The 21,716-nt window shown below is 50.9% G+C and overlaps 1 protein-coding gene across 1 annotated transcript; it reads left to right on the top strand.

The window, feature by feature from the left end:
* Window positions 1-2,637: 2,637 nt before the first annotated feature.
* Window positions 2,638-21,041, top strand: si:rp71-1c10.7 (tumor necrosis factor receptor superfamily member 1A). The gene is made up of 6 exons (XM_059953275.1): window positions 2,638-2,979; window positions 9,730-9,834; window positions 13,735-13,842; window positions 14,997-15,137; window positions 15,705-15,768; window positions 19,918-21,041. Exons 1-5 carry the CDS (start codon window positions 2,865-2,867, stop codon window positions 15,764-15,766), a joined length of 531 nt encoding a protein of 176 aa, XP_059809258.1. The 5' UTR covers window positions 2,638-2,864; the 3' UTR covers window positions 15,767-15,768; window positions 19,918-21,041.
* The last annotated feature ends 675 nt before the right edge of the window (window positions 21,042-21,716 follow it).

The following is a 21,716-nucleotide window of genomic DNA, read 5'->3' as shown; positions in this document are numbered from 1 at the left end:
AGGGGGAAGGTGGAGAATTATGGGAAATAAAAGAGAAAGAAAGGTAGGGCTGGGGGGGATCATAGTGAGGGGGGGGGGGAAGAGAGAGAAAGAGAACCAGACTAAAATTATAGATAGGGATGGGGTAAGGGGGGGCAGGGGGTATCAGCGGAGGTCTCCCACCTTACTTCATTTCTGATGAAGGGTTTCGGCCCGAAACGTCGTCACTACCTCCTCCTGTAGATGCGGTCTGGCCTGCTGAGTTCTGTCAGCATTTTCTGTTTTTATTTATTTCCAGCATCTGCAGATTCACTCGTGTTGCCTATGAGGAAAGTTCAAGCAAGCTGGGGCTTTTCTCTTTGGAATGAAGGAGATGAGAAAAAGACTTGACGGAGGTGTACAAAATGATAGAATGTACGACCTTTTTCCCTGGGTAGAAATGGTGTTAATATTTTAAAGTGATTGAGTGAAATGGGATGTCAGGGGTGGGTGCTTTTGACACAGCGATAGTGCATGGAGTGTTTTTCCTGGCGTGGTGGTAGAGAGTGACACATTAGGGAGGTTTAAGTGACTCTCAGTTCGGCACATGGATACACAAAAACCAGAGGCCTCTGTGGAAGGAAGGGTTAGATTGATCTTGGGGTAGGTTAAAGGTCAGCACAACATAATGGGCTGTGCCATATTGTAAGCCTGGGCTTCGTGTCCAGGCTAAGCCTCCCCAGCCTATTCCAGTTCTCCTGGAGGCTGACCTGAACCAATATCGAGACTGATCTGACATTATGGCCCCCAACTCCTAGAGCACATCCCCCAACCCCAAATTCCCCTCCCCTCCCCTGTCCTAAAGGCCCTCGGGCCTCGTAAGCTCTCGACGGGGATGACTGACAAATGATGGTCCAATTCCTTCCCTTGTCCTACTGGGAGGAACAGGTGGTGATGGGCAGTGGCCTGAGGCCTGAGCAGAGGACGGTTTATGGGCAGAGAGAAGATCAATGTCACCCCTTTTCTCACTTTCTTTCTTCTTCACCTTCTCTCTCTCGTTCACTCTCTTCCTCTCTCAATCTCTACCTCCCTCTATCACTCTCTACCTCTATCCCACCTCTCTCTCCCTTCCTCTCTTTCCTTCACTCTTTCCCTTCCCACGTTCCCACTCCCTCGCTTCTTCCTTCACCCCTCCCTCCCTTTCCACTCTCTTGCTTCCCCCATTCTCAATATCCCACTCCCTCTTCCTCCCTCAATACCTCCCTCTGTCTCTCATCTTTTCCTTTGCTGCTGTTTCTCATCTGCTGCCACTGTCCTTGTGCTCTCTCCCCATCTCCCTCTTCCTCTCTCTGTTTTCCCTCGTTCACCTCTGCTCAATGCATTCCATTCTCTCTTTCCTCTCCATATCTCTCCTCCTCTCTCCCCCTTTCATTCAAGACCCCCTCTGGCTCAATATGCTCTCCTGCTCTCTCTGACTCTCTCTCTCTTCCCTTGCCCCCACTCTGCAGATCTTGGCAAGAACCCAAATGGAGTGGGGGGGGGGTGAAACAAGGACCGTGTGTCTGATGGGGGGGGGGAGGGGGGAGAGGATGGTGGTCCTGAGGAAGTGGTGAGGGGAGAGGACAGTGGTCTCGGTTGAGGGGGGTTTGTTAGGGAGAGGACCCCGAGAACCAACACCCAGTCCCTGTTGCCTCATACAGCCGTCGGATATTAGTGGATTCAGCAACATTATTGTTCCCTTATTTTGTTTTCCAAGAATTCTGTAATTACACTGTGGTGTCAGGAAACAATTAACTTTCAGAGAAATGTCATTTCCAGGTAGGGAAGGGGGGGGAACAGAATGTTGGAGTGGGGGGAGGGCATGAGGGGGAGAGAGGAGGGTGTGAGGGGGAAGAGGGAAGGGGAGAAGAGGGCAGAGTGGTGCGAGGGAGTGGGAGAGGGAGAGTGGGGAAAGGAAGGGGAAGGGAGAGGGAGTGGAAAGTGAGTGAGAAGTAGATTGAGAGAGGATTTGCTGAAGGGGGAAATGGGGGGTGTGGGGTGTATTGGTGTCACATTGAGGGTTGTGGGTGCCCATATCTTTGTCTATGTCTCTCTTTCCTCTGTGTGTGTGTGTGTCTTTCTGTGCGTATGTCTCTTTATGTGTGTGTGTGTATCTCTGTGTGAGTGAGTGTGTCTGTGTATCTCTGTGTGTCTGTGTATCTCTGTGAGTGTGTGTGTGTGTGTGTGTCTGTGTGTGTGTATCTCTGAGTTTGTCTGTGTGAGTGAATGTCTGTGTGTGTGTATCTCTGTGAGTGTGTGTGTGTCTCTGTGCGTATGTCTCTTTATGTGTGTGTGTATCTCTGTGAGTGTGTCTGTGTGAGTGAGTGTGTCTCTGTGTTTGTATCTCTGTGAGTGTGCCTGTGTGTGTGTATCTCTGTGAGTGTGTGTGTGTGAGTGAGTGTGTCTCTGTGTTTGTATCTCTGTGAGTGTGTGTGTGTATATCTGGCTTTGTTTTTGTATATATGCCTGTTTGTCTGTCTCTGTTCCTCCGACCCCACAGTCGAGAGCAGGGATCTCTGGCCGTGCTTTAGGAAGTCCCCGTGCTGCGTGACGCCGGGTTGTGGGAGAGCAGATTCCACACCCCCACCCCTCCCCCCGCCTGTGGTATTACAGGGGCGGCTCCTCCCCGCCTGACATCAGGGGTTCTGGCCGGGCTCCGTGAGTCACCAGGCAGTCTGACAGCGTGTGTGAGAGCGGCGAGCCGTGTGTGGCAGACAGAGACGGGCACAGTCCGTGTGACAGGAGAAGGAGCGAACGAGTGAGGGAGATGGGTGAGGGACAGAGTGCCTGAGACAGAGAAAGAAGAGGAGAGAGGGGGAGCGTGGAAAAAGAGAAGCTGTGGAGTGACGGGGGGGATTCAGCGGCGGATGGACAGGAGAGAAGGAGCGATGAAGGGGGAGCTGATGGCCACTCTCGGGCTGTGCCTGGTCCTCTGCATGTCCGCCGCCCCGGTTGCACGCAGCAAACGCGAGACGTCGCAGGGTGAGTTTGGCTGGACGTCCAGTCTATTGCCTCCCGGACCCGGGGACGGAGGGGAAGGCGAGGGAGGAGCGGGAAAGAAAGGGGAGGTGGACGGAGAGAGAGGGATGGAGAGGAAGGGAAGAGAGAAATGAAGTGTTGAAAACTGTCATTTAGGTCACTTTGTGGATGTGTGGGCTGTAAAACAGTGTGTGTCCACGTCTCTGAATGTTGTGAAATTGCCCGTGACCCTCCCCAGCGTGTATATGCCTGTGTTTGTCTGGATGTGTATATTACTGCAGGTGTGGGTTGGTGTGTTTATTTGTGTGCTTGTCTGTGTGTGTGTGTGTGTCTGTGAGGAGGTAGTCTGTGTGTGTGACTGAGAGACTCTCTGAGTGATATATCTACTTGATTGTGAGTGTGTGTGTGTGAGGGAGAGACTGAGTGATATATCTACTTGATTGTGAGTGTGTGTGTGAGGGAGAGACACTGAGTGATATATCTACTTGATTGTGAGTGTGTGTGTGTGTGAGGGAGAGACACTGAGTGATATATCTACTTGATTGTGAGTGAGTGAGTGTGTGTGTGAGGGAGAGACACTCTGAGTGATATATCTACTTGATTGTGAGTGAGTGAGTGTGTGTGTGAGGGAGAGACACTCTGAGTGATATATCGATTGTGAGTGAGTGTGTGTGTGTGTGTGTGTGTGTGAGGGAGAGACACTGAGTGATATATCTACTTGATTGTGAGTGTGTATGTGTGAGGGAGAGACACTCTGAATGATATATCTACTTGATTATGAGTGAGTGTGTGTGTGTGTGTGAGGGAGAGACACTGAGTGATATATCTACTTGATTGTGAGTGAGTGAGTGTGAGGGAGAGACACTGAGTGATATATCTACTTGATTGTGAGTGAGTGAGTGTGTGTGTGTGTGTGTGAGGGAGAGACACTGAGTGATATATCTACTTGATTGTGAGTGAGTGTGTGTGAGGGAGAGACACTCTGAGTGATATATCTACTTGATTGTGAGTGAGTGTGTGTGTGTGTGTGTGAGGGAGAGACTGAGTGATATATCTACTTGATTGTGAGTGAGTGTGTGTGTGAGGGAGAGACACTCTGAGTGATATATCTACTTGATTGTGAGTGAGTGCGTGTGTGTGTGTGAGGGAGAGACACTCTGAGTGATATATCTGCTTGATAGTGAGTGAGTGTGTGTGTGAGAGAGACACTCATATATATTTACTTGATTGTGAGTGAGTGAGTGAGTGTGAGTGTGTGAGGGAGAGACTGAGTGATATATCTACTTGATTGTGAGTGAGTGTGTGAGGGAGAGACACTCTGAGTGATATATCTACTTGATTGTGAGTGAGTGTGTGTGTGTGTGAGGGAGAGACACTGAGTGATATATCTACTTGATTGTGAGTGAGTGAGTGTGAGTGTGTGAGGGAGAGGCACTCTGAGTGATATATCTATTTGATTGTGAGTGAGTGAGTGTGAGTGTGTGAGGGAGAGACACTCTGAGTGATATATCTATTTGATTGTGAGTGAGTGAGTGTGAGTGTGTGAGGGAGACACTCTGAGTGATATATCTACTTGATTATGAGTGAGTGAGTGTGTGAGGGAGAGAGAGCAACAGAGATAGGGAAAGTGCGAATACATTTGAGGGGAGGAGGGAGAGGGGAGATAAGGGGTGAGGGAGGGGGAGAGAGCAGGGTGGAGAAGGAGAAGAATTGGGGAGAGGGAGAGGAGTCAGAGAGAGAGAGAGAGCACGGGACCATTGACATCTGGGATTGTGAGCAATCTGTATTTATGGATCACACATCATAGATCCCAATGCAGACAGCCTTAGTGAGTAGGCAAGGATGTGGCGATGGAGGGGAGAGGCGGTGATAAGAGGGGCCGTGTTTGTTTATACACCTACTGCTTTGTCTGTGGCCCTCACTGGAAGATGGTTGGAATACAGAGGCCGTTCTACGCCTTTAATCCACCAGACTCGGAGAACTGTGCCAGGTATATTTGTCATGGAGGGAAATGGCAGAGAATCACCAGATCCCCGGTAAACTCTCGGGTGTGAAAGTGAGAAGAACGATCTGCTGGGGAGAGGAGGTTCCTCAAAATGAACGGGGGCATGTGTTGGGGGGCAGTGGGGATTTCGACAGACTGAATGGAGGGAGGGTGCCGAGGATTTTATAACCGGAATGAGAAGTTAGCCGTCCAGGATGGAGAAGGGGGAGATGTTTATTTAGAGGGGTTCTTTGGAAACTTTTCTCTCCAGGACTGTTCATTCAAGGGATGTGGGCTTTACACAGGCTGTGCCCCCAATTACCACTTGGTCTGCCCCCTCGATGAGCTACTGTCCTGGGGGGGAGGGGGTGAAGGTCACCCCACATGGCGGTCAGGGATGGGATTCCAGAGCCTGTGACCCATTGACCGTGAAGGGAGGCCGAGGTTCCTCCCTGTTGGATGGGGTGTGTGCTCACAGAGCAACTCCCAAAGGGTCTGTGGGGCTCCCTGAGCCTTTCCACCCTCGTCCTCCGGGATTGGGTAGGGGGGCAGAGCAGTTCGGGAGGGGCTGAGTAAGGATCAGTTCTGGAGGCAGTGGACTGCAGCTCCAATGCACCTGTTATGTCAAGGTCAGTGTCAGACGTGTGGGGAGTCTGACCTGACCTGTAGATGGTGGGGCGGGGGGAGGTAATGTGGTGGATGTGGAGTGTGTGGACTAGCCCCACCTGGGTAAGTGGGGATTGTCCCATCATGCCTGTGATGACCCCTGTGGATGGGGGAGAGGTTCTGGAGAACCAGGAGCAGTCACTTAGCTCGAGGGTATATACAACACAGGGCATCAGAGTCTGGAAGCGTCCCTGTAAGGAGTTTCTGTTTGTCCTCCCTCTTGAATGCACGGGTTCAAAACCTGCTCCTCAGATTTTCTCCCACCGTCTAGGGATGTACTTCGATACAATAGACTCCTGGATTGGTACATGGAGCTTAGAAAAATAGAGGGCTATGGGTAACCCTAGGTAACTTCTAAAGTAAGTACGTGTCTGGCACAGCATTGTGGGCCGAAGGGCCTGTATTGTGCTGTAGGTTTTCTGTGTTTCTCCGTACTGGGTTGGCAGATCGTCCCGGGATTAGGTTTGGATTAAATCAGGGTTTCTGGGGCAGCTGGAATGGTTGACTCCACGCCGAAACGCTGAATAAATAAGTATTTCTGATAGCAGACACCTTGGCCTCTGACCTGCTGTGGCATCCACATGGTGATGTGGCCACTCCGATGGGTCTGTGGTCAGTGCCAAGCCCAGGATATTGACAGGATGATTCAGTGTTGGTGAGGAATCTGGGAGGAATTGTCATCTACCAGGCCTGGAGTTGGTTCTCAGAAGGTGGAGACATGCTGGCCTCCGCTGGCTGGGGCACCTTAGGGCTATACCTGATCTCGATGGGCTTAGGTGAAGCCACACTTGGAGTACTGTGTGCAATTCCGGTCACTCGGCTGTGGGATTCAGCTGGAGGGATGCAGGAGAGATTCACCAGGACATTCCCGGAATCGGAGGGCTTGAGTTCTAGGGCGAGACTGGACAGGGCTGGGACTATTTTACCTGGGGTGAAGGAGGCTGGGGAGTGACCTGACACCGCGGAGGGTGAAGATTGGAAGTGTGGCCACGGTCTTTCTACAGCGGGAGGGAGGTCACAGGGTTAAGGTGAGAGGGGAAAGATCTAAAGGGGAAGGGTTTCCACACAGCGAGGGTATGGAATGAGCCGCCAGAGGCGGCTACAATTAAAACACACACACACAGTACATGGATAGGAAAGGCTGAGGGAGATACAGACCAACACATGCCAGATGGGAATGTGGTCGGTAGGACGAGTGGGATGTCTCTGTGATGTGTGACCTGGACTCTTACAGTGAGGGGAACATAGAACAGCACCTGCACAGGAACACCAAACTAATTCAACTAGTAATTAGTTACCCAACTAAACTAATCCCTTCTACCTACACATTGCCCATACCGTCCACTTCCTATCTGCGTCCACGTCCGATCCTATCTGCCACCCACCAACCCCTGGCACCACATTCCAGGCACCCGCACTCTCTGTGTAAATCTCGCACCGTACTTCTCCTTTGAAGTGAACCCTGCTCGCCTTCAATGCAATTCCTCTGGTATTGGACATTCCGACCCTGGGGAAGGAAGATACCAGCTGCCTGCTCTGTCTGTGCCTCTCATAATCTTATCAGATTTCTGAATGGTCTCCGAACGCATGAACACAACCTAGCTCTTCCCCTTCTGTGTTATTTTTAAAAAGTTGTAACTTGCAGTAATTTTTATCTTCTGCATGGTACCCGTTTCCGCAAAACTGCAATTTTCACAACGTTTATCAGCGACAATGGACCTGCCTCGTGTTCTAACTCCGCTGGCACTCCAGAGAAAGCAACTGGAGTTTATCTGACCTCTCCTCATGTGCCGTCTAATCCAGGCACTATCCTGTGGGAACATTTCCAAAGCCCACCATACCCTTCCTGTAATGAAGCGACCAAAACTGATTGCAGTAGTCCAGGTTCAGCATGACCAGAGTTTTATAAAGCTGCAACGTAATTTCCTATCTCTTGAAATCAGTGCCTCGACTGATAAAGCCCAGCGTGTCTTTACCGCCCTTGGCAACCCGTGCAGTTACTCACAGGGAGCTGGGGACTCGCACCGCAAGATTCCTCCATACATCGAAGCCGTTAAGGGAACTGACGTTTAGATGGAAGGGAGATCAAGGGCCGTGGGGTTTTAGCAAAAGGACGCGGCCTTCTGAAATGGGAGAAGCAGTAACCGAGAGCCAGGTTGACGTCTGTGATATTCACATTTCAGAGAAGTGTTGTGGTGAGACCATATCTCACTCGATGGTTAGACGGATCTGCCTTTCCTGCTGCAGACACAATGCTTTGTCAGATGAACGTAACTCCCCGGACTGATGAAGAGCATGAAAAGAGGCCGATATATTACATCGGCTGTTTACCCGGAACTCCTGTTGAATTAGGCAGCCTCTCCCCACACGGGACCCCTGCTACAGAGGAAGTCTCACCCCCATTACCCTTGTAACAGAGGGAATCTCACCCCCATTTCCACTATTACAGAGGAAATCCCATTACCCCTGTTACAGAGGGAGTCTCTCTCCCATTACCCCTGTTGCAGAGAGGGTCTCTCTCCCATTACCCCTGTTGCAGAGGGAGTCTCTCTCCCATTACCCCTGTTGCAGAGGGAGTCTCTCTCCCATTACCCCTGTTGCAGAGTGGGGGTCTCCCCCATTACCCCTGTTGCAGAGGGAGTCTCGTCTCTGAGGGAAGACGGGGCACAGAGTTGTTCTCTGGCGCCGTCTGTTTCTCGGACGCCTGTGAAAAGGTTTGTTTATCCCCTGATTTCGGAAAAGGTTCTGGTAACCCTCCCTTCCCAGAAATGCCACACCTAGGCTGAACAAGTTGGGAGCTGTTATCTGCAATGAAATCAATTTCCCGCTTCCTCCTCCTATTTCTCACTGTGCTTGGAAATTGCTTCTCAGGTCTTCCCGAAAATCCCATCTCCCCACCCCCCCCCCCCAGTCTTACCCTACACGGGACTGTCCCACCTTCCTGTGTGCACTCGCAAACACCTCTCGTACACGACCACCGAGAGAGAGAGAGAGAGAGAGAAAGAGACAGACAGACAGACAGAGAGATGGAGAGAGAGAGAGAGAGAGAGAAAGAGAGAGACAGACAGAGAAAGACAGAGAGAGAGAGAGACAGACAGACAGAGAGACGGAGAGAGAGAGAGAAAGAGAGAGACAGACAGAGAAAGACAGAGAGAGAGACACACACAGGCAGGCAGAGAGACAGACGGGGAGAGAGAGACAGACAGGCACAGAGACACAGACAGAGAGAGAGAGAGAGACAGAGACAGAGAGAGAGACAGAGACGGGAGAGAGAGACAGACAGACAGACAGAGATAGGGAGAGACAGACAGATAAATATCTTTCACATACAGAAACACTTGTCTCGCACACATACCCTCACACAGAGAGAGAGACAGAGACACTCACACAGAAATGCGCACACGCACTCACACGACACACACAGGCACACTCACTCACACACACACACACACATACACACACTCTCATACACAGCCACACGCACTCACACGACACACACAGGCACACTCACTCACACACACACACTCACACACGCGCACACACTCACTTTCTCTCTCTCTCTGCTCGTACACACACCTACATACTCCTACAGTCCCACACATTCTGGCGTGCAGACACACACACCTAGACATACAGTAGTTGGACACACGCAGGTTTAGTTAAGGTCAGAGGCGTTAAAGGGGAATTGAGAGGAAGCTTTAACACCGAGAATGACTGATTTCTGGAATGTGCTGTCTGTCAGAGGTGGTAGAATCACTTACAGTCACATTGTTTAAGAAGAATTTGGAGCAATTGAAAGGCACACATTCTGCTGAATCACCCCTTTGATTTCTACAGCAAAAGAACCTATGCACGTCTGGAAGAGCTTCAGTATGTGAGACTTCCGGATTCAGAGAAATCTGCACAGAATCAAAAATAACGTTTGATCTCATGATAGTGAGCTGAGAATACATGACCTTGTAGATTGGAGATAGCTGTGTGTCGAACGTAACATTCTGTGGGAGGAGAGGACAGCGTGTCCGACCCAGACCCAGTAGTTGGGTGGGAGAAGGAAGATTCTTGGTTTGATCTGTCTTTGACCTTTGCCCTCTGCTCTTCCTCAGGATGTGCCACCGATCAGTTCTGGAACGAGGACCTTTCAAAGTGCCTGGAATGCAGTCTGTGTGAAATACATACCAACACACCAGGGTGTGACGCCTGTCCGAAGAGTAAGTCCCCCAAACCCCCGCCCCTCACTCACAACACCAGGCAGTCCGGTCACTCAGCCCAAATGCAACAAGCCAACCAGTCTAAGCGGTTCCCATTTGCCCACACTGGCCTGTTATCCCTCCAAACTGTTCCTACCCGTGTCTGCCCGAGTACCTGGCTCAAACACCATGTTCCGTGTCCCCACCCACCACTGGGGGAAATCTCTCCCCTCTCACACAGACCATCGGACATTCCAGCACAGTACAGGCCCTTCAGCCCACAATCTAACCCTTCCCTCCCACATCATCCTCTGTTTTTCTTTCATCCTTGTGCCGATCTAAGGGGCTCATAAATACCCCTAATGTATTTGCCTCTCCCATCACTCCTGCCCGCACGTTCCACATACCCACCACTCCCTTCTGTGGAAAAAACTAGGTCTGACATCCCTTTATAACAGAGCTTCCCAAACTCTTTTATGCTATCAGCCCCTACCTTTACCTGAGGGGGTCTGTGGACTCCAGGTTGGGAAACCCAGGACCCCTACCATTAACCGAGGGGTCTGTGGACTCCATGTTGGGAAACCCAGGACCCCTACCGTTAACCGAGGGGTCTGTGGACTCCAGGCTGGGAAACCCAGGACCCCTACCGTTAACCGAGGGGTCTGTGGACTCCAGGCTGGGAAACCCAGGACCCCTACCGTTAACCGAGGGGTCTGTGGACTCCAGGCTGGGAAACCCAGGACCCCTACCATTAACCGAGGGGTCTGTGGACTCCAGGCTGGGAAACCCGGGACCCCTACCGTTAACCAAGGGGTCTGTGGACTCCAGGTTGGGAAACCCAGGACCCCTACCGTTAACCGAGGGGTCTGTGGACTCCAGGTTGGGAAACCCAGGACCCCTACCGTTAACCGAGGGGTCTGTGGACTCCAGGCTGGGAAACCCAGGACCCCTACCATTAACCGAGGGGTCTGTGGACTCCAGGCTGGGAAACCCAGGACCCCTACCGTTAACCGAGGGGTCTGTGGACTCCAGGCTGGGAAACCCAGGACCCCTACCATTAACCGAGGGGTCTGTGGACTCCAGGCTGGGAAACCCAGGACCCCTACCGTTAACCGAGGGGTCTGTGGACTCCAGGCTGGGAAACCCAGGACCCCTACCATTAACCGAGGGGTCTGTGGACTCCAGGCTGGGAAACCCAGGACCCCTACCATTAACCGAGGGGTCTGTGGACTCCAGGCTGGGAAACCCAGGACCCCTACCATTAACCGAGGGGTCTGTGGACTCCAGGTTGGGAAACCCAGGACCCCTACCATTAACCGAGGGGTCTGTGGACTCCAGGTTGGGAAACCCAGGACCCCTACCATTAACCGAGGGGTCTGTGGACTCCAGGCTGGGAAACCCAGGACCCCTACCATTAACCGAGGGGTCTGTGGACTCCAGGTTGGGAAACCCAGGACCCCTACCATTAACCGAGGGGTCTGTGGACTCCAGGCTGGGAAACCCAGGACCCCTACCATTAACCGAGGGTCTGTGGACTCCACGTTGGGAGCCTCTGCTCTATATGTTCCTCTAATCACCTTAACTTATGCTCTGGAAAGAAGGATCTAGTTGTCCACTCTATCTATTCTTCATATCATCTGTTGAGCCTCTACCAGGTCACCTTTCATTTTCCTTCACTGCAGAGAGAAAAGTCCTATCCCGCTCAACCTTTCTTTATAAGACATGCTCTCTGCTCCAGGCAGCATCCTGTTAAATCTTTGCAGCCTCCCTAAAGCTTCCACATCCTTCTTATAATGAGGCGGACAAGGCTGTGTCCTCTGGTTCTTGATTCCCCTCCCCTGGGGGTGGGGGAGGGGGGGAAGACTGCGTGCATTCACCCTATCTATGCTACTTATGGCTGTGCACAGCTTTGCAAGGTCACCCCCCCCCCACCCCACCCCCAGCCTCCTATGCTCCAAGGAATTAAGTCCCAACTTCTCTTCTTAACATAGTCCCTTGAGTCTGAACAACATCCTCGTAAATCACGGACAGTTCTGATGGAAGAAGTGGTTCCTAAATCTTGGAGTGTGCGTCTTCAGACTCCTGCCCCTCCTCCCTGATGGTGGCAATAAGAAGAGAGCATTTCCTGGATGTGAGGGTCCTTAATAATGGACGTCACCTTCGTGAGGCAGCACCTCGAGGAGATATCCTCGATGGTGGGGAGAGTTGTGTCTGTGATGGAGATGGCTGAATCTACAGCCTCTGCGGCCTCTTGCAATCCTGTGCATTGGCGCCTCCATGCCAGTCAGAATGTTCTACACTGAACACCTACAGTCGTCAGCGACAGACCAAATCTTCTCAAACTCCCAAGTGATGAGAGAAAATGGAATTAGCTTGGACCTTTTGGTCAGCCTGGACAAGGATAGGCCGAGGGACCTTTTAACATGCTGTATGACTCTCTGACCCTGGCACACTACATGGGACCATAAGACCATTGGATACAGAAGCAGAACGAGGCCTTTCAGCCCATCAAGTCTGTCCCACCGTTCCAACACAGCTTCCATCCTCCCAACTTATCCCTGAAACTAACTTCCTTAGTAACCAAAACCTTATTAGTCTCTATCTTCAGCAGGCCCCCCCAGATGGCCTACTCCTGCTCATATTTCTTATGCTCAATACACCCAATGCCCTGAAAGTCTTCTGTGCCAATAATTTCCACAAATTCACCAGTCCTCCTGAGTGCCTGTCAGCTTGAAACTGTCCAGCCTGGGACCGCAAAAGAGCTCAGCATGCCACAGAAACCAGCCTCCCCTCCATAAACTCTGTCTACACTTCTCAGTAAATCAGCCGGTGTAATCAAAGACCCCCCCCCCCCCCCAATTCTCCCCTCACCCAGAAGGTATGAAAGCCTGAAAGTATATTCCACCTGGTTCAAGGACATTTTCTGTCAGTCTCTTGTATGATAAGATGGATACCCCACCTCGCAATCTACCTCTTTATGACCTTACACGTATTGCCTGCCTGAACGGCACTTTCTCGGTAACTGTAAATATTTATTTATTTTGCTTGTTTGTCTATTTATGGAATAGACCCTTCTGGCCCTTTGAGCTGCACTGCCCAGTAACTCCCAATCGAACCCTAGCCTAATCACGGGACAATTTACAATGACCAATTAACCTGCCAACTTGTACCCTTGGAACGTGGGAGGAAACCCACGCGGTCGCGGGGAGAACATACAAAGTCCGCGCAGACAGTGGTAGGAATTGAACCTGGGTCGTTGGCATCATAAAGCGTTGTGCTACTGATATTGGTTTACCTTGCACTACCTCGATGCACTGTGTAATGACCTGGTCTGTTTGAAAATCACAAGTATACGTATCTCAGTACACATAACAATAACATACCATTATGAATAAGAAATTCCTTCTCGTCTCTTTTCTAAAGGGATGTCATTCTGAGAATGCAAACTCCAGACTCTTCCACTGATGAAACGCCCTCTCCACGTCTGTTCTGTCTGAATCTTTCCGTATCCAGAAGATTTCAATGAGATCCCCTCTCTCACCCCTCTAAACTCGATTGTACAGACCCAGAGATATCTAACACTACTTGCAAATTAAACCTTTCATTCCAGTGAACCTGCCCTGCACTGCCTCCAATGCCAGCATATCCATTCTTCAATACAGGGACCAAAAATACTCACAATATCAGTGTGGTCTGACCAATGCCTGATAAAGCCTCCACTATACCTCCTCGCCTGTACACTTACTTTACTTTATTGTCACCAAACAATTGATACTAGAGCGTACAATCATCACAGCCATATTTGATTCTGCACTTTGCACACCTAAATCCTCTTGCAGTAAGCGCCAACTCTGCACTCGTAAACCTGGTCAAAAATCTCCGAGCAGGAGTCACTGAGTGTATTCTCTGCTTTTGTTAAAGCGTGCGAAGACGGGAAGTTCTGGAACAACGACAACCAGCAGTGCATTTCATGTGAGATATGCAAATCGCAGCCAAAAACTCCACAGTGTGACCTGTGCAGCAACGTGGGTAAGGATCAGCGAGAGACGTATAACAGATCTCCCTCTGTCAGAGAGGGAATGAGACACTAGACAGTGTACAGATCTCCCCCTGAGAGACACCGGTCAGTGTACAGATCTCCCCTGAGAGAGACACCGGTCAGTATACAGATCTCCCTCAGAGAGACACTGGTCAGTGTACAGATCTCCCCCTGAGAGAGAGGGACAGAGAGACACCGGTCAGTGTACAGATCTCCCCCTGAGAGAGAGGGACAGGGAGACACCGGTCAGTGTACAGATCTCCCCCTGAGAGAGAGGGACAGAGAGACACCGGTCAGTGTACAGATCTCCCCCTGAGAGACACCGGTCAGTGTACAGATCTCCCTCAGAGAGACACTGGTCAGTATACAGATCTCCCTCAGAGAGACACTGGTCAGTGTACAGATCTCCCCCTGAGAGAGAGGGACAGAGAGACACTGGTCAGTGTACAGATCTCCCCCTGAGAGACACCGGTCAGTGTACAGATCTCCCTCAGAGAGACACTGGTCAGTGTACAGATCTCCCCCTGAGAGAGAGGGACAGAGAGACACCGGTCAGTGTACAGATCTCCCCCTGAGAGAGAGGGACAGAGAGACATCAGTCAGTGTTCAGATCTCCCTCAGAGAGACACCGGTCAGTATACCGATATCCCCCTGAGAGACACCGGTCAGTGTACAGATCTCCCCCTGAGAGAGAGGGACAGAGAGACACCGGTCAGTGTACAGATCTCCCCCTGAGAGAGAGGGACAGAGAGACACCGGTCAGTGTACAGATCTCCCCCTGAGAGACACCGGTCAGTGTACAGATCTCCCCCTGAGAGAGAGGGACAGAGAGACACCGGTCAGTGTACAGATCTCCCCCTGAGAGACACCGGTCAGTGTACAGATGTCCCTCAGAGAGACACCGGTCAGTATACCGATATCCCCCTGAGAGACACCGGTCAGTGTACTGATCTCCCTCTGACAGAGAGGGAATGAGACACCGGTCAGTGTACAGATCTCCCTCTGACAGAGAGGGAATGAGACACTGGTCAGTGTACAGATCTCTCTCTGGGAAAGAGGGACTGAGAGACATTGGTTAGTGAGGGAGGGGTGTTGAGGAGTGAGCACTACACTCACATTCCAAATTCTCCTGCTTTTTTGACAGAATTCCCAACAACAGAGCCAGAAGTGAATTTGGATTTGCCGCTATGGATTTGGATAGTGATCATATTAGTGTTTGTAGTGTCTGTGCCGATTGGCCTGGCCTGGTACAAATCCAAGGAATTTAACACCTCAGCAGTGGCAAGTAAGTATGTCTGTCCCACATACTCCTTTCACACATTACCCTGTCACAGAGACAGTGGCTCCCTCATTACCCCGTTACAGAGCAAATCTCTCCCCATTACCCCTGTTACAGAGGGAGTTTCTCCCTTAATAACCCTGTTACAGAGGGAGTCTCTCCCTTAATAACCCTGTTACAGAGGGAGTCTCTCCCCCTTTACCTCTGTTACAGAGAGGGTCTCCCCACCATTGCCCCTTTGACAAGGAGAGCCTATCACATATAACCCTGTAATAGATTGTCTCTCACAGAGAGAGTCTTTCCCTCATTACCCCTGTCACAGAGAGAGCCTCTCACATATAACCTAATTACAGAGAGAGACTCCCTTCAATTACACCTCGTACAGAGAGAGTCTCTGCCCCATTACCCGGGTTCCAGTGGGAGCCGGTCCCCAGTAACCCTGTTACAGAGGGAATGTTGCCCCCTGTTATGAAGGGAGTCGCTCCCCACTCCGGTCCTCGTTTTGAACGGAGTGCCTCTGCCTCGTGCTTTCCTGAGCTTTCTCTAACTCGGTCCTGTCTCTTCCTACCACAGAGCCCGTCCAGGAGATCGGGACAGCGGATGCTCCAAACCAACACATGTTGGCATCTGACTGAGGGTAACTTCCCCTTTGTGAGGGCTGGGTGCTAGGGTGGGCACGAGGAGTTCCAGCACTGAGGAGGCTCAGGAGAGGGACTGAAGGGAACGAGGGGGAGGTGGTGAGGAAAGAAGGGTAGAGGAAGGGGTATGGAGAACAGGAGGGAGGAATGGAATGGAGCAGGGGTGTAGGGGTAGCAAGGTATGGAATGGAGTGGAGGCCAAGGAGACTATGGAGCCATGAGGGAGGAGCTAGCCAAAGTTGACTGGACAGATAGCCTAGCAGGGATGACTGTGCAACAGGTATTTCTGGGAATAATGCAGAAGGTGCAGGATCAGTTCATTCCAAAGAGGAAGAAAGATTCTAAGGGGAGTAGGGGGCGACCATGGCTGACAAGGGAAGTCAAGGGCAGTATAAAAATAAAAGAGAAGAAGTATAACACAGCAAAGATGAGCGGGAAGCCAGAGGATTGGGAAACTTTTAAAGAGCAACAGAAGATTACTAAAAAGGCAATACAGGGAGAAAAGATGAGGTACGAAGGTATGCTAGCCAAGAATATAAAGGAGGATAGTAAAAGCTTCTTTAGGTATGTGAAGAGGAAAAAATTAGTTAAGACCAAAGTTGGGCCCTTGAAGGCAGAAACAGGTGAAATTATTATGGAGATCAAGGAAATGGCAGATGAGTTGAACAGGTACTTTGGATCTGTTTTCACTAGGGAGGACACAGACAATCTCCCAGATGTAATAGTGGCCAGAGGATCTAGGGTAACAGAGGAACTGAAGGAAATTCACATTAGGCAGAAGATGGTGTTGGGTAGACTGATGGGTCTGAAGGCTGATAAGTCCCCAGGGCCTGATGGTCTGCATCCCAGGGTGCTTGAGGAGGTGGCTCTAGAAATCGTGGAAGAATTGGTAATCATTTTCCAATGTTCTATAAATTCAGGATCAGTTCCTGAGGATTGGAGGGTAGCTAATGTTATCCCACTTTTTAAGAAAGGAGGGAGAGAGAAAACGGAATTATAGACCAGTTAGCCTGACGTCAGTGGTGGAGAAGATGCTGGATTCAATTATAAAAGATGAAATAGCAGCACATTTGGATAATAGTAACAGGATCAGTCCAAGTCAGCATGGATTTACGAAGAGGAAATCATGATTGACCAATCTTCTGGAATTTTTTGAAGATGTAACTATGAAAATGGACAAGGGAGAGCCAGTGGATGTAATGTACCTGGACTTTCAGAATGCGTTTGATAAGGTCCCACATAGGAGATTAGTGGGCAAAATTAAAGCACATGGTATTGGGAGTAGGGTACTCACATGGATAGAAGATTGGTTGGTAGACAGGAAACAAAGAGTAGGGATTAACAGGTCCCTTTCGGAATGGCAGGCTGTGACCAGGGGGGATACCGCAAGGCTCGGTGCTGGGACCGCAGCTATTTACAATATACATTAATGAATTAGATGAAGGGATTAAAAGTAACATTAGCAAATTTGCAGATGACACAAAGCTGGGTGGCAGTGTGAAATGTCAGGAAGATGCTATGAGAATGCAGGGTGACTTGGACAGGGTTGGGTGAGTGGGCAGATGCAGTTTAATGTGGATAAATGTGAGGTTATCCACTTTGGTGGCAAGAACAGGAAGGCAGATTACCATCTAAATGGTGTCAAGTTAGGAAAAGGTGAAATACAACAAGATCTAGGTGTTCTTGTACATCAGTCACTGAAAGTAAGCATGCAGGTACAGCAGGCAGTGAAGAAAGCTAATGGCATGTTGGCCTTCATAACAAGGGGAGTTGAGTATAGGAGCAAAGAGGTCCTTCTGCAGTTGTACAGGGCCCTGGTGAGATCCCACCTGGAGGATTGTGTTCAGTTTTGGTCTCCAAATTTGAGGAAGGACATTCTTGCTATTGAGGGAGTGCAGCGTAGGTTCACAAGGTTAATTCCTGGGATGGTGGGACTGTCATATGTTCAAAGATTGGAGCGACTGGGCTTATATACACTGGAATTTAGAAGGATCTGATAAGAGGGGATCTGATTGAAACATATAAGATTTTTAAGGGATTGGATACGCTAGAGGCAGGAAACATGTTCCCGATGTTGGGGAGTCCAGAACCAGAGGCTACAGTTTAAGAATAAGGGGTAGGCCATTTAGAACGGAGTTGAGGAAAAAACTTTTTCTCACAGAGTGTTGTGGATCTATGGAATGCTCTGCCTCAGAAGGCAGTGGAGGCCAATTCTCTGGATGCTTTCAAGAAAGAGTTGATAGAGCTCTTAAAAATAGCAGAGTCAAGGGATATGGGGAGAAGGCATTGTGTATGATCAGCCATGATCACAGTGAATGGCGATGCTGGTTCGAAGAGCTGAATGGCCTACTCCTGCACCTATTGTCTATTGGGAGGGAGGAATGGAATGGAGTGGAGATGAAGGGAAAGGGGGAATGGAATGGAGTGGAGGTGAAGGGAGGGAGGAATGGAATGGAGTGGAGGTGAAGGGAGGGAGGAATGGAATGGAGTGGAGATGAAGGGAAAGGGGGAATGGAATGGAGTGGAGGTGAAGGGAGGGAGGAATGGAATGGAGTGGAGGCGAAGGAAGGGAAGGAGGAATGGAATGGAGTGGAGATGGAAAGGAGGAATGGAATGGAGTGGAGGTGAAGGGAGGGAGGAATGGAATGGAGTGGAGGTGAAGGGAGGGAGGAATGGAATGGAGTGGAGGTGAAGGGAGGAAGGAATGGAATGGAGGTGAAGAGGAGGGAGGAATGGAATGGAGGCGAAGGAAGGGAAGGAGGAATGGAATGGAGTGGAGGTGAAGGGAGGGAGGAATGGAGTGGAGGTGAAGGGGAGGGAGGAATGGAGTGGAGGTGAAGGGGAGGGAGGAATGGAATGGAGTGGAGGTGAAGGGGAGGGAGGAATGGAATGGAGTGGAGGTGAAGGGAGGGAGGAATGAAGTGGTGGAGGGAGGAATGGAGTGGAGGTGAAGGGGAGGGAGGAATGGAATGGAGTGGAGGTGAAGAGGAGAGAGGAATGGAATGGAGTGGAGGTGAAGGGAGGGAGGAATGGAATGGAGTGGAGGTGAAGAGGAGGAAGGAATGGAATGGAGTGGAGGTGAGGTGGGAGTGGAATGGAACACACATGCACACAAATACAGGTGTCCCCACCCCCCCTTTTCAAAGGGAGAACGTTCCTATGAAACCTTTCTTAAGCTGAAATGGCGTAAAGCGAAGAACCATTAATTTACATGGGAAACACTTTTGTAAAAGCAAAAATCCTCTTTGTAATGTGAAAACAGGTTACTAATGTGGATCTTTTAAAAAGGTGAAGTGGCGTAAAGCGAACATTCATAAAGTGGGGGACACCTGTAGACGCACTGACCCACGCCTGCACACTTATCTGTCTCTTTTCTCACTCCCTCCCCTGCCTCCATTCCTCTCTCCGTCATCCTCTCCACCCTATATGCCCCTCTCCATCTCCATTACCCTCTCCCCCCTCCCCCCGCACAACTTCCCCTCCTTCCTCTGCACTTCTCGCTCTTTCCTCAGCCACCACTGCCCCCTAGTGTTGTACTCAGCCTGGCAGTTCAACAGCTTACCCATTACCTCTAACCCCACCCTCCCAGTCCCCGTCACTCTGTTGCTGCATGACAGCCCTCCCCATCTCTCGCCCCCCCTCCACTCCCTAACCTACCTCCTTAACCCTCTCACTCCTCTAAACCCCTCCCCATCAGTGTAACCCTTTCTCTGTCCTACACACCTCCCATTCACAGTGATGCCCTCCTCCTGCACCCCTCCGGGTCTTCGTGATGTCTTCCCTCAGCTGTGCTCCTCCCGATCTCTGTGATCCCCTCCCTCCCCTACAGCCTTACCACCTCTGTGATCCCCTCCCTCCCCTACATGCCTCCCCGTCTTCATTATTCCTGCCCCTATGCCCTTCTCTCTCACTGTGATCCACAGCTCTCCCCTACACCCCTCCCCTCCCAGTCTCTGTGATACCCTCCCCTGCACTCCTATCTGTCTCTATAACATCCCCCCCCACCCCACGGTCACCCACCCAGCACCACTGTCTCGGTGGGCACCTCAGTGTCCCATGCATATCTGACCCCACTCGCACACTGCTCTTTGATTCTGCGATGTGGTTTATTGTTGCTTAATTGTCTGTCCCCAACTCTTTGATTCTAGGTTCCTGCGATGCTGTCCTGTCCCCTCGTCTGTGTGTGTTTGTTCGTGAGACTCCTCATCATGAAGATCCACGTTCGCTGAGGGTGTCACTGTTCGGGAGAAGAGATTAGCTTCCACTGTAGACTGAGGACTAATGCAAAGTGCTATTCCGCTCTCTCCAGGATTAGATGACACGTCCAGACATACTTGTCCGAGCATCCAATTAACTTCAATAATCTGGATGACTTTCTGGCACCAGGCGTTGGACACATCATCCTCTCCCTCACCTTTTTGGGACCAGACATCTATCACACCATTTTCTCCCATCCCCTTCCAGGACTCAGTGTCAGACACAACGTTCTCTCTTCCTCCACCAGAACAAGGCACCAGACACATTGACCTCTCCCCCCACCCTCCAAGTGGACATCGCATGAACAATCCTCTTTCCCCTCTGCTGGACCGAAAATGTAGAGGAAGCTTCTCTTGCTGTTTGACTCTGGGAGCATATGGCAGGATGATGTGGCGGGAGCCTCACACTGTGTCTGACCACAGGAATGAGTGATGGGACCGTGTGGAGGGAGCTTCACTTTGTGTTTGACCACAGGAATGAGTGATGGGACTGTGTGGCGGGAGCCTCACACTGTGTCTGACCACAGGAATGAGTGATGGGACCGTGTGGAGGGAGATTCACTCTGTGTCTGATGCCAAGAGTGTGTGATGGGACAGTGCAGAGGGAGTCTCACTCTGTGTCTGACCCATGCCCTGGGAGTGTGTGATGGGACGGTGTGGAGGGAGATTCACTCTCTGCCTGACCCCAGGTGTGTGTGATGGGATGGTGTAGAGGGAGCTTCACTCTGTGTCCGACCCCAGGAGTGTGTGATGGGACGGTGTGGAGGGAGATTCACTCTCTGCCTGACCCCAGGTGTGTGTGATGGGACGGTGTGGAGGGAGCTTCACTCTGTGTCTGACCCTGGGAGTATGTGATGGGACAGTGCAGAGGGAGTCTCACTCTGTGTCTGACCCATGCCCTGGGAGTGTGTGATGGGACGGTGTGGAGGGAGATTCACTCTCTGCCTGACCCCAGGTGTGTGTGATGGGATGGTGTGGTGGGAGATTCACTCTCTGCCTGACCCCGGGAGTGTGTGATGGGATGGTGTAGAGGGAGTCTCACTCTGTGTCTGACCCCGGGAGTGTGTGATGGGATGGTGTAGAGGGAGATTCACTCTGTGTCTGACCCCGGGAGTGTGTGATGGGACGGTGTGGAGGGAGATTCACTCTGTGTCTGTCCCCGGGAGTGTGTGATGGGACGGTGTGGAGGGAGATTTACTCTGTGTCTGACCCCGGGAGTGTGTGATGGGACGGTGTAGAGGGAGCTTCACTCTGTGTCTGACCCCAGGAGTGTGTGATGGGACGGTGTGGAGGGAGTCTCACTCTGTGTCTGACCCCGGGAGTGTGTGATGAAACGGTGTGGAGGGGGATTCTCTGTGTATCTGACCCCGGGAGTGTGTGATGGGATGGTGTAGAGGGAGATTCACTCTGTGTCTGACCCATGCCCTGGGAGGGTGTAACAGAGTAAAGGGATCTTTGTACCTAATCTGGCATAGTTTTAGTGGAGTTAATGTTTTACAATCAGTGTTGTTTATTTATAATATTAAATAAAGACTTTGTTAAGAAATTTAGCTTCTTTCATCCAAATCATTTTGAAGCCATTTCTGCCTACTTCCTGGCTTTCCAAATCATCTCCCCATTCCACCGTTCGCAGTCCAGGGTTTCAAAAGTTCCTGCCCACATTGGCCTGCCCTGAGCTGGGGCTAAGGGCT

The sequence above is a fragment of the Hypanus sabinus genome, chromosome 29 (genome assembly GCF_030144855.1).
Source record: "Hypanus sabinus isolate sHypSab1 chromosome 29, sHypSab1.hap1, whole genome shotgun sequence".
Classification (NCBI taxonomy): domain Eukaryota; kingdom Metazoa; phylum Chordata; class Chondrichthyes; order Myliobatiformes; family Dasyatidae; genus Hypanus; species Hypanus sabinus.
Note: the sequence above shows the minus strand (reverse complement) of the source record. Positions and strands in the feature narration are given on the sequence as shown.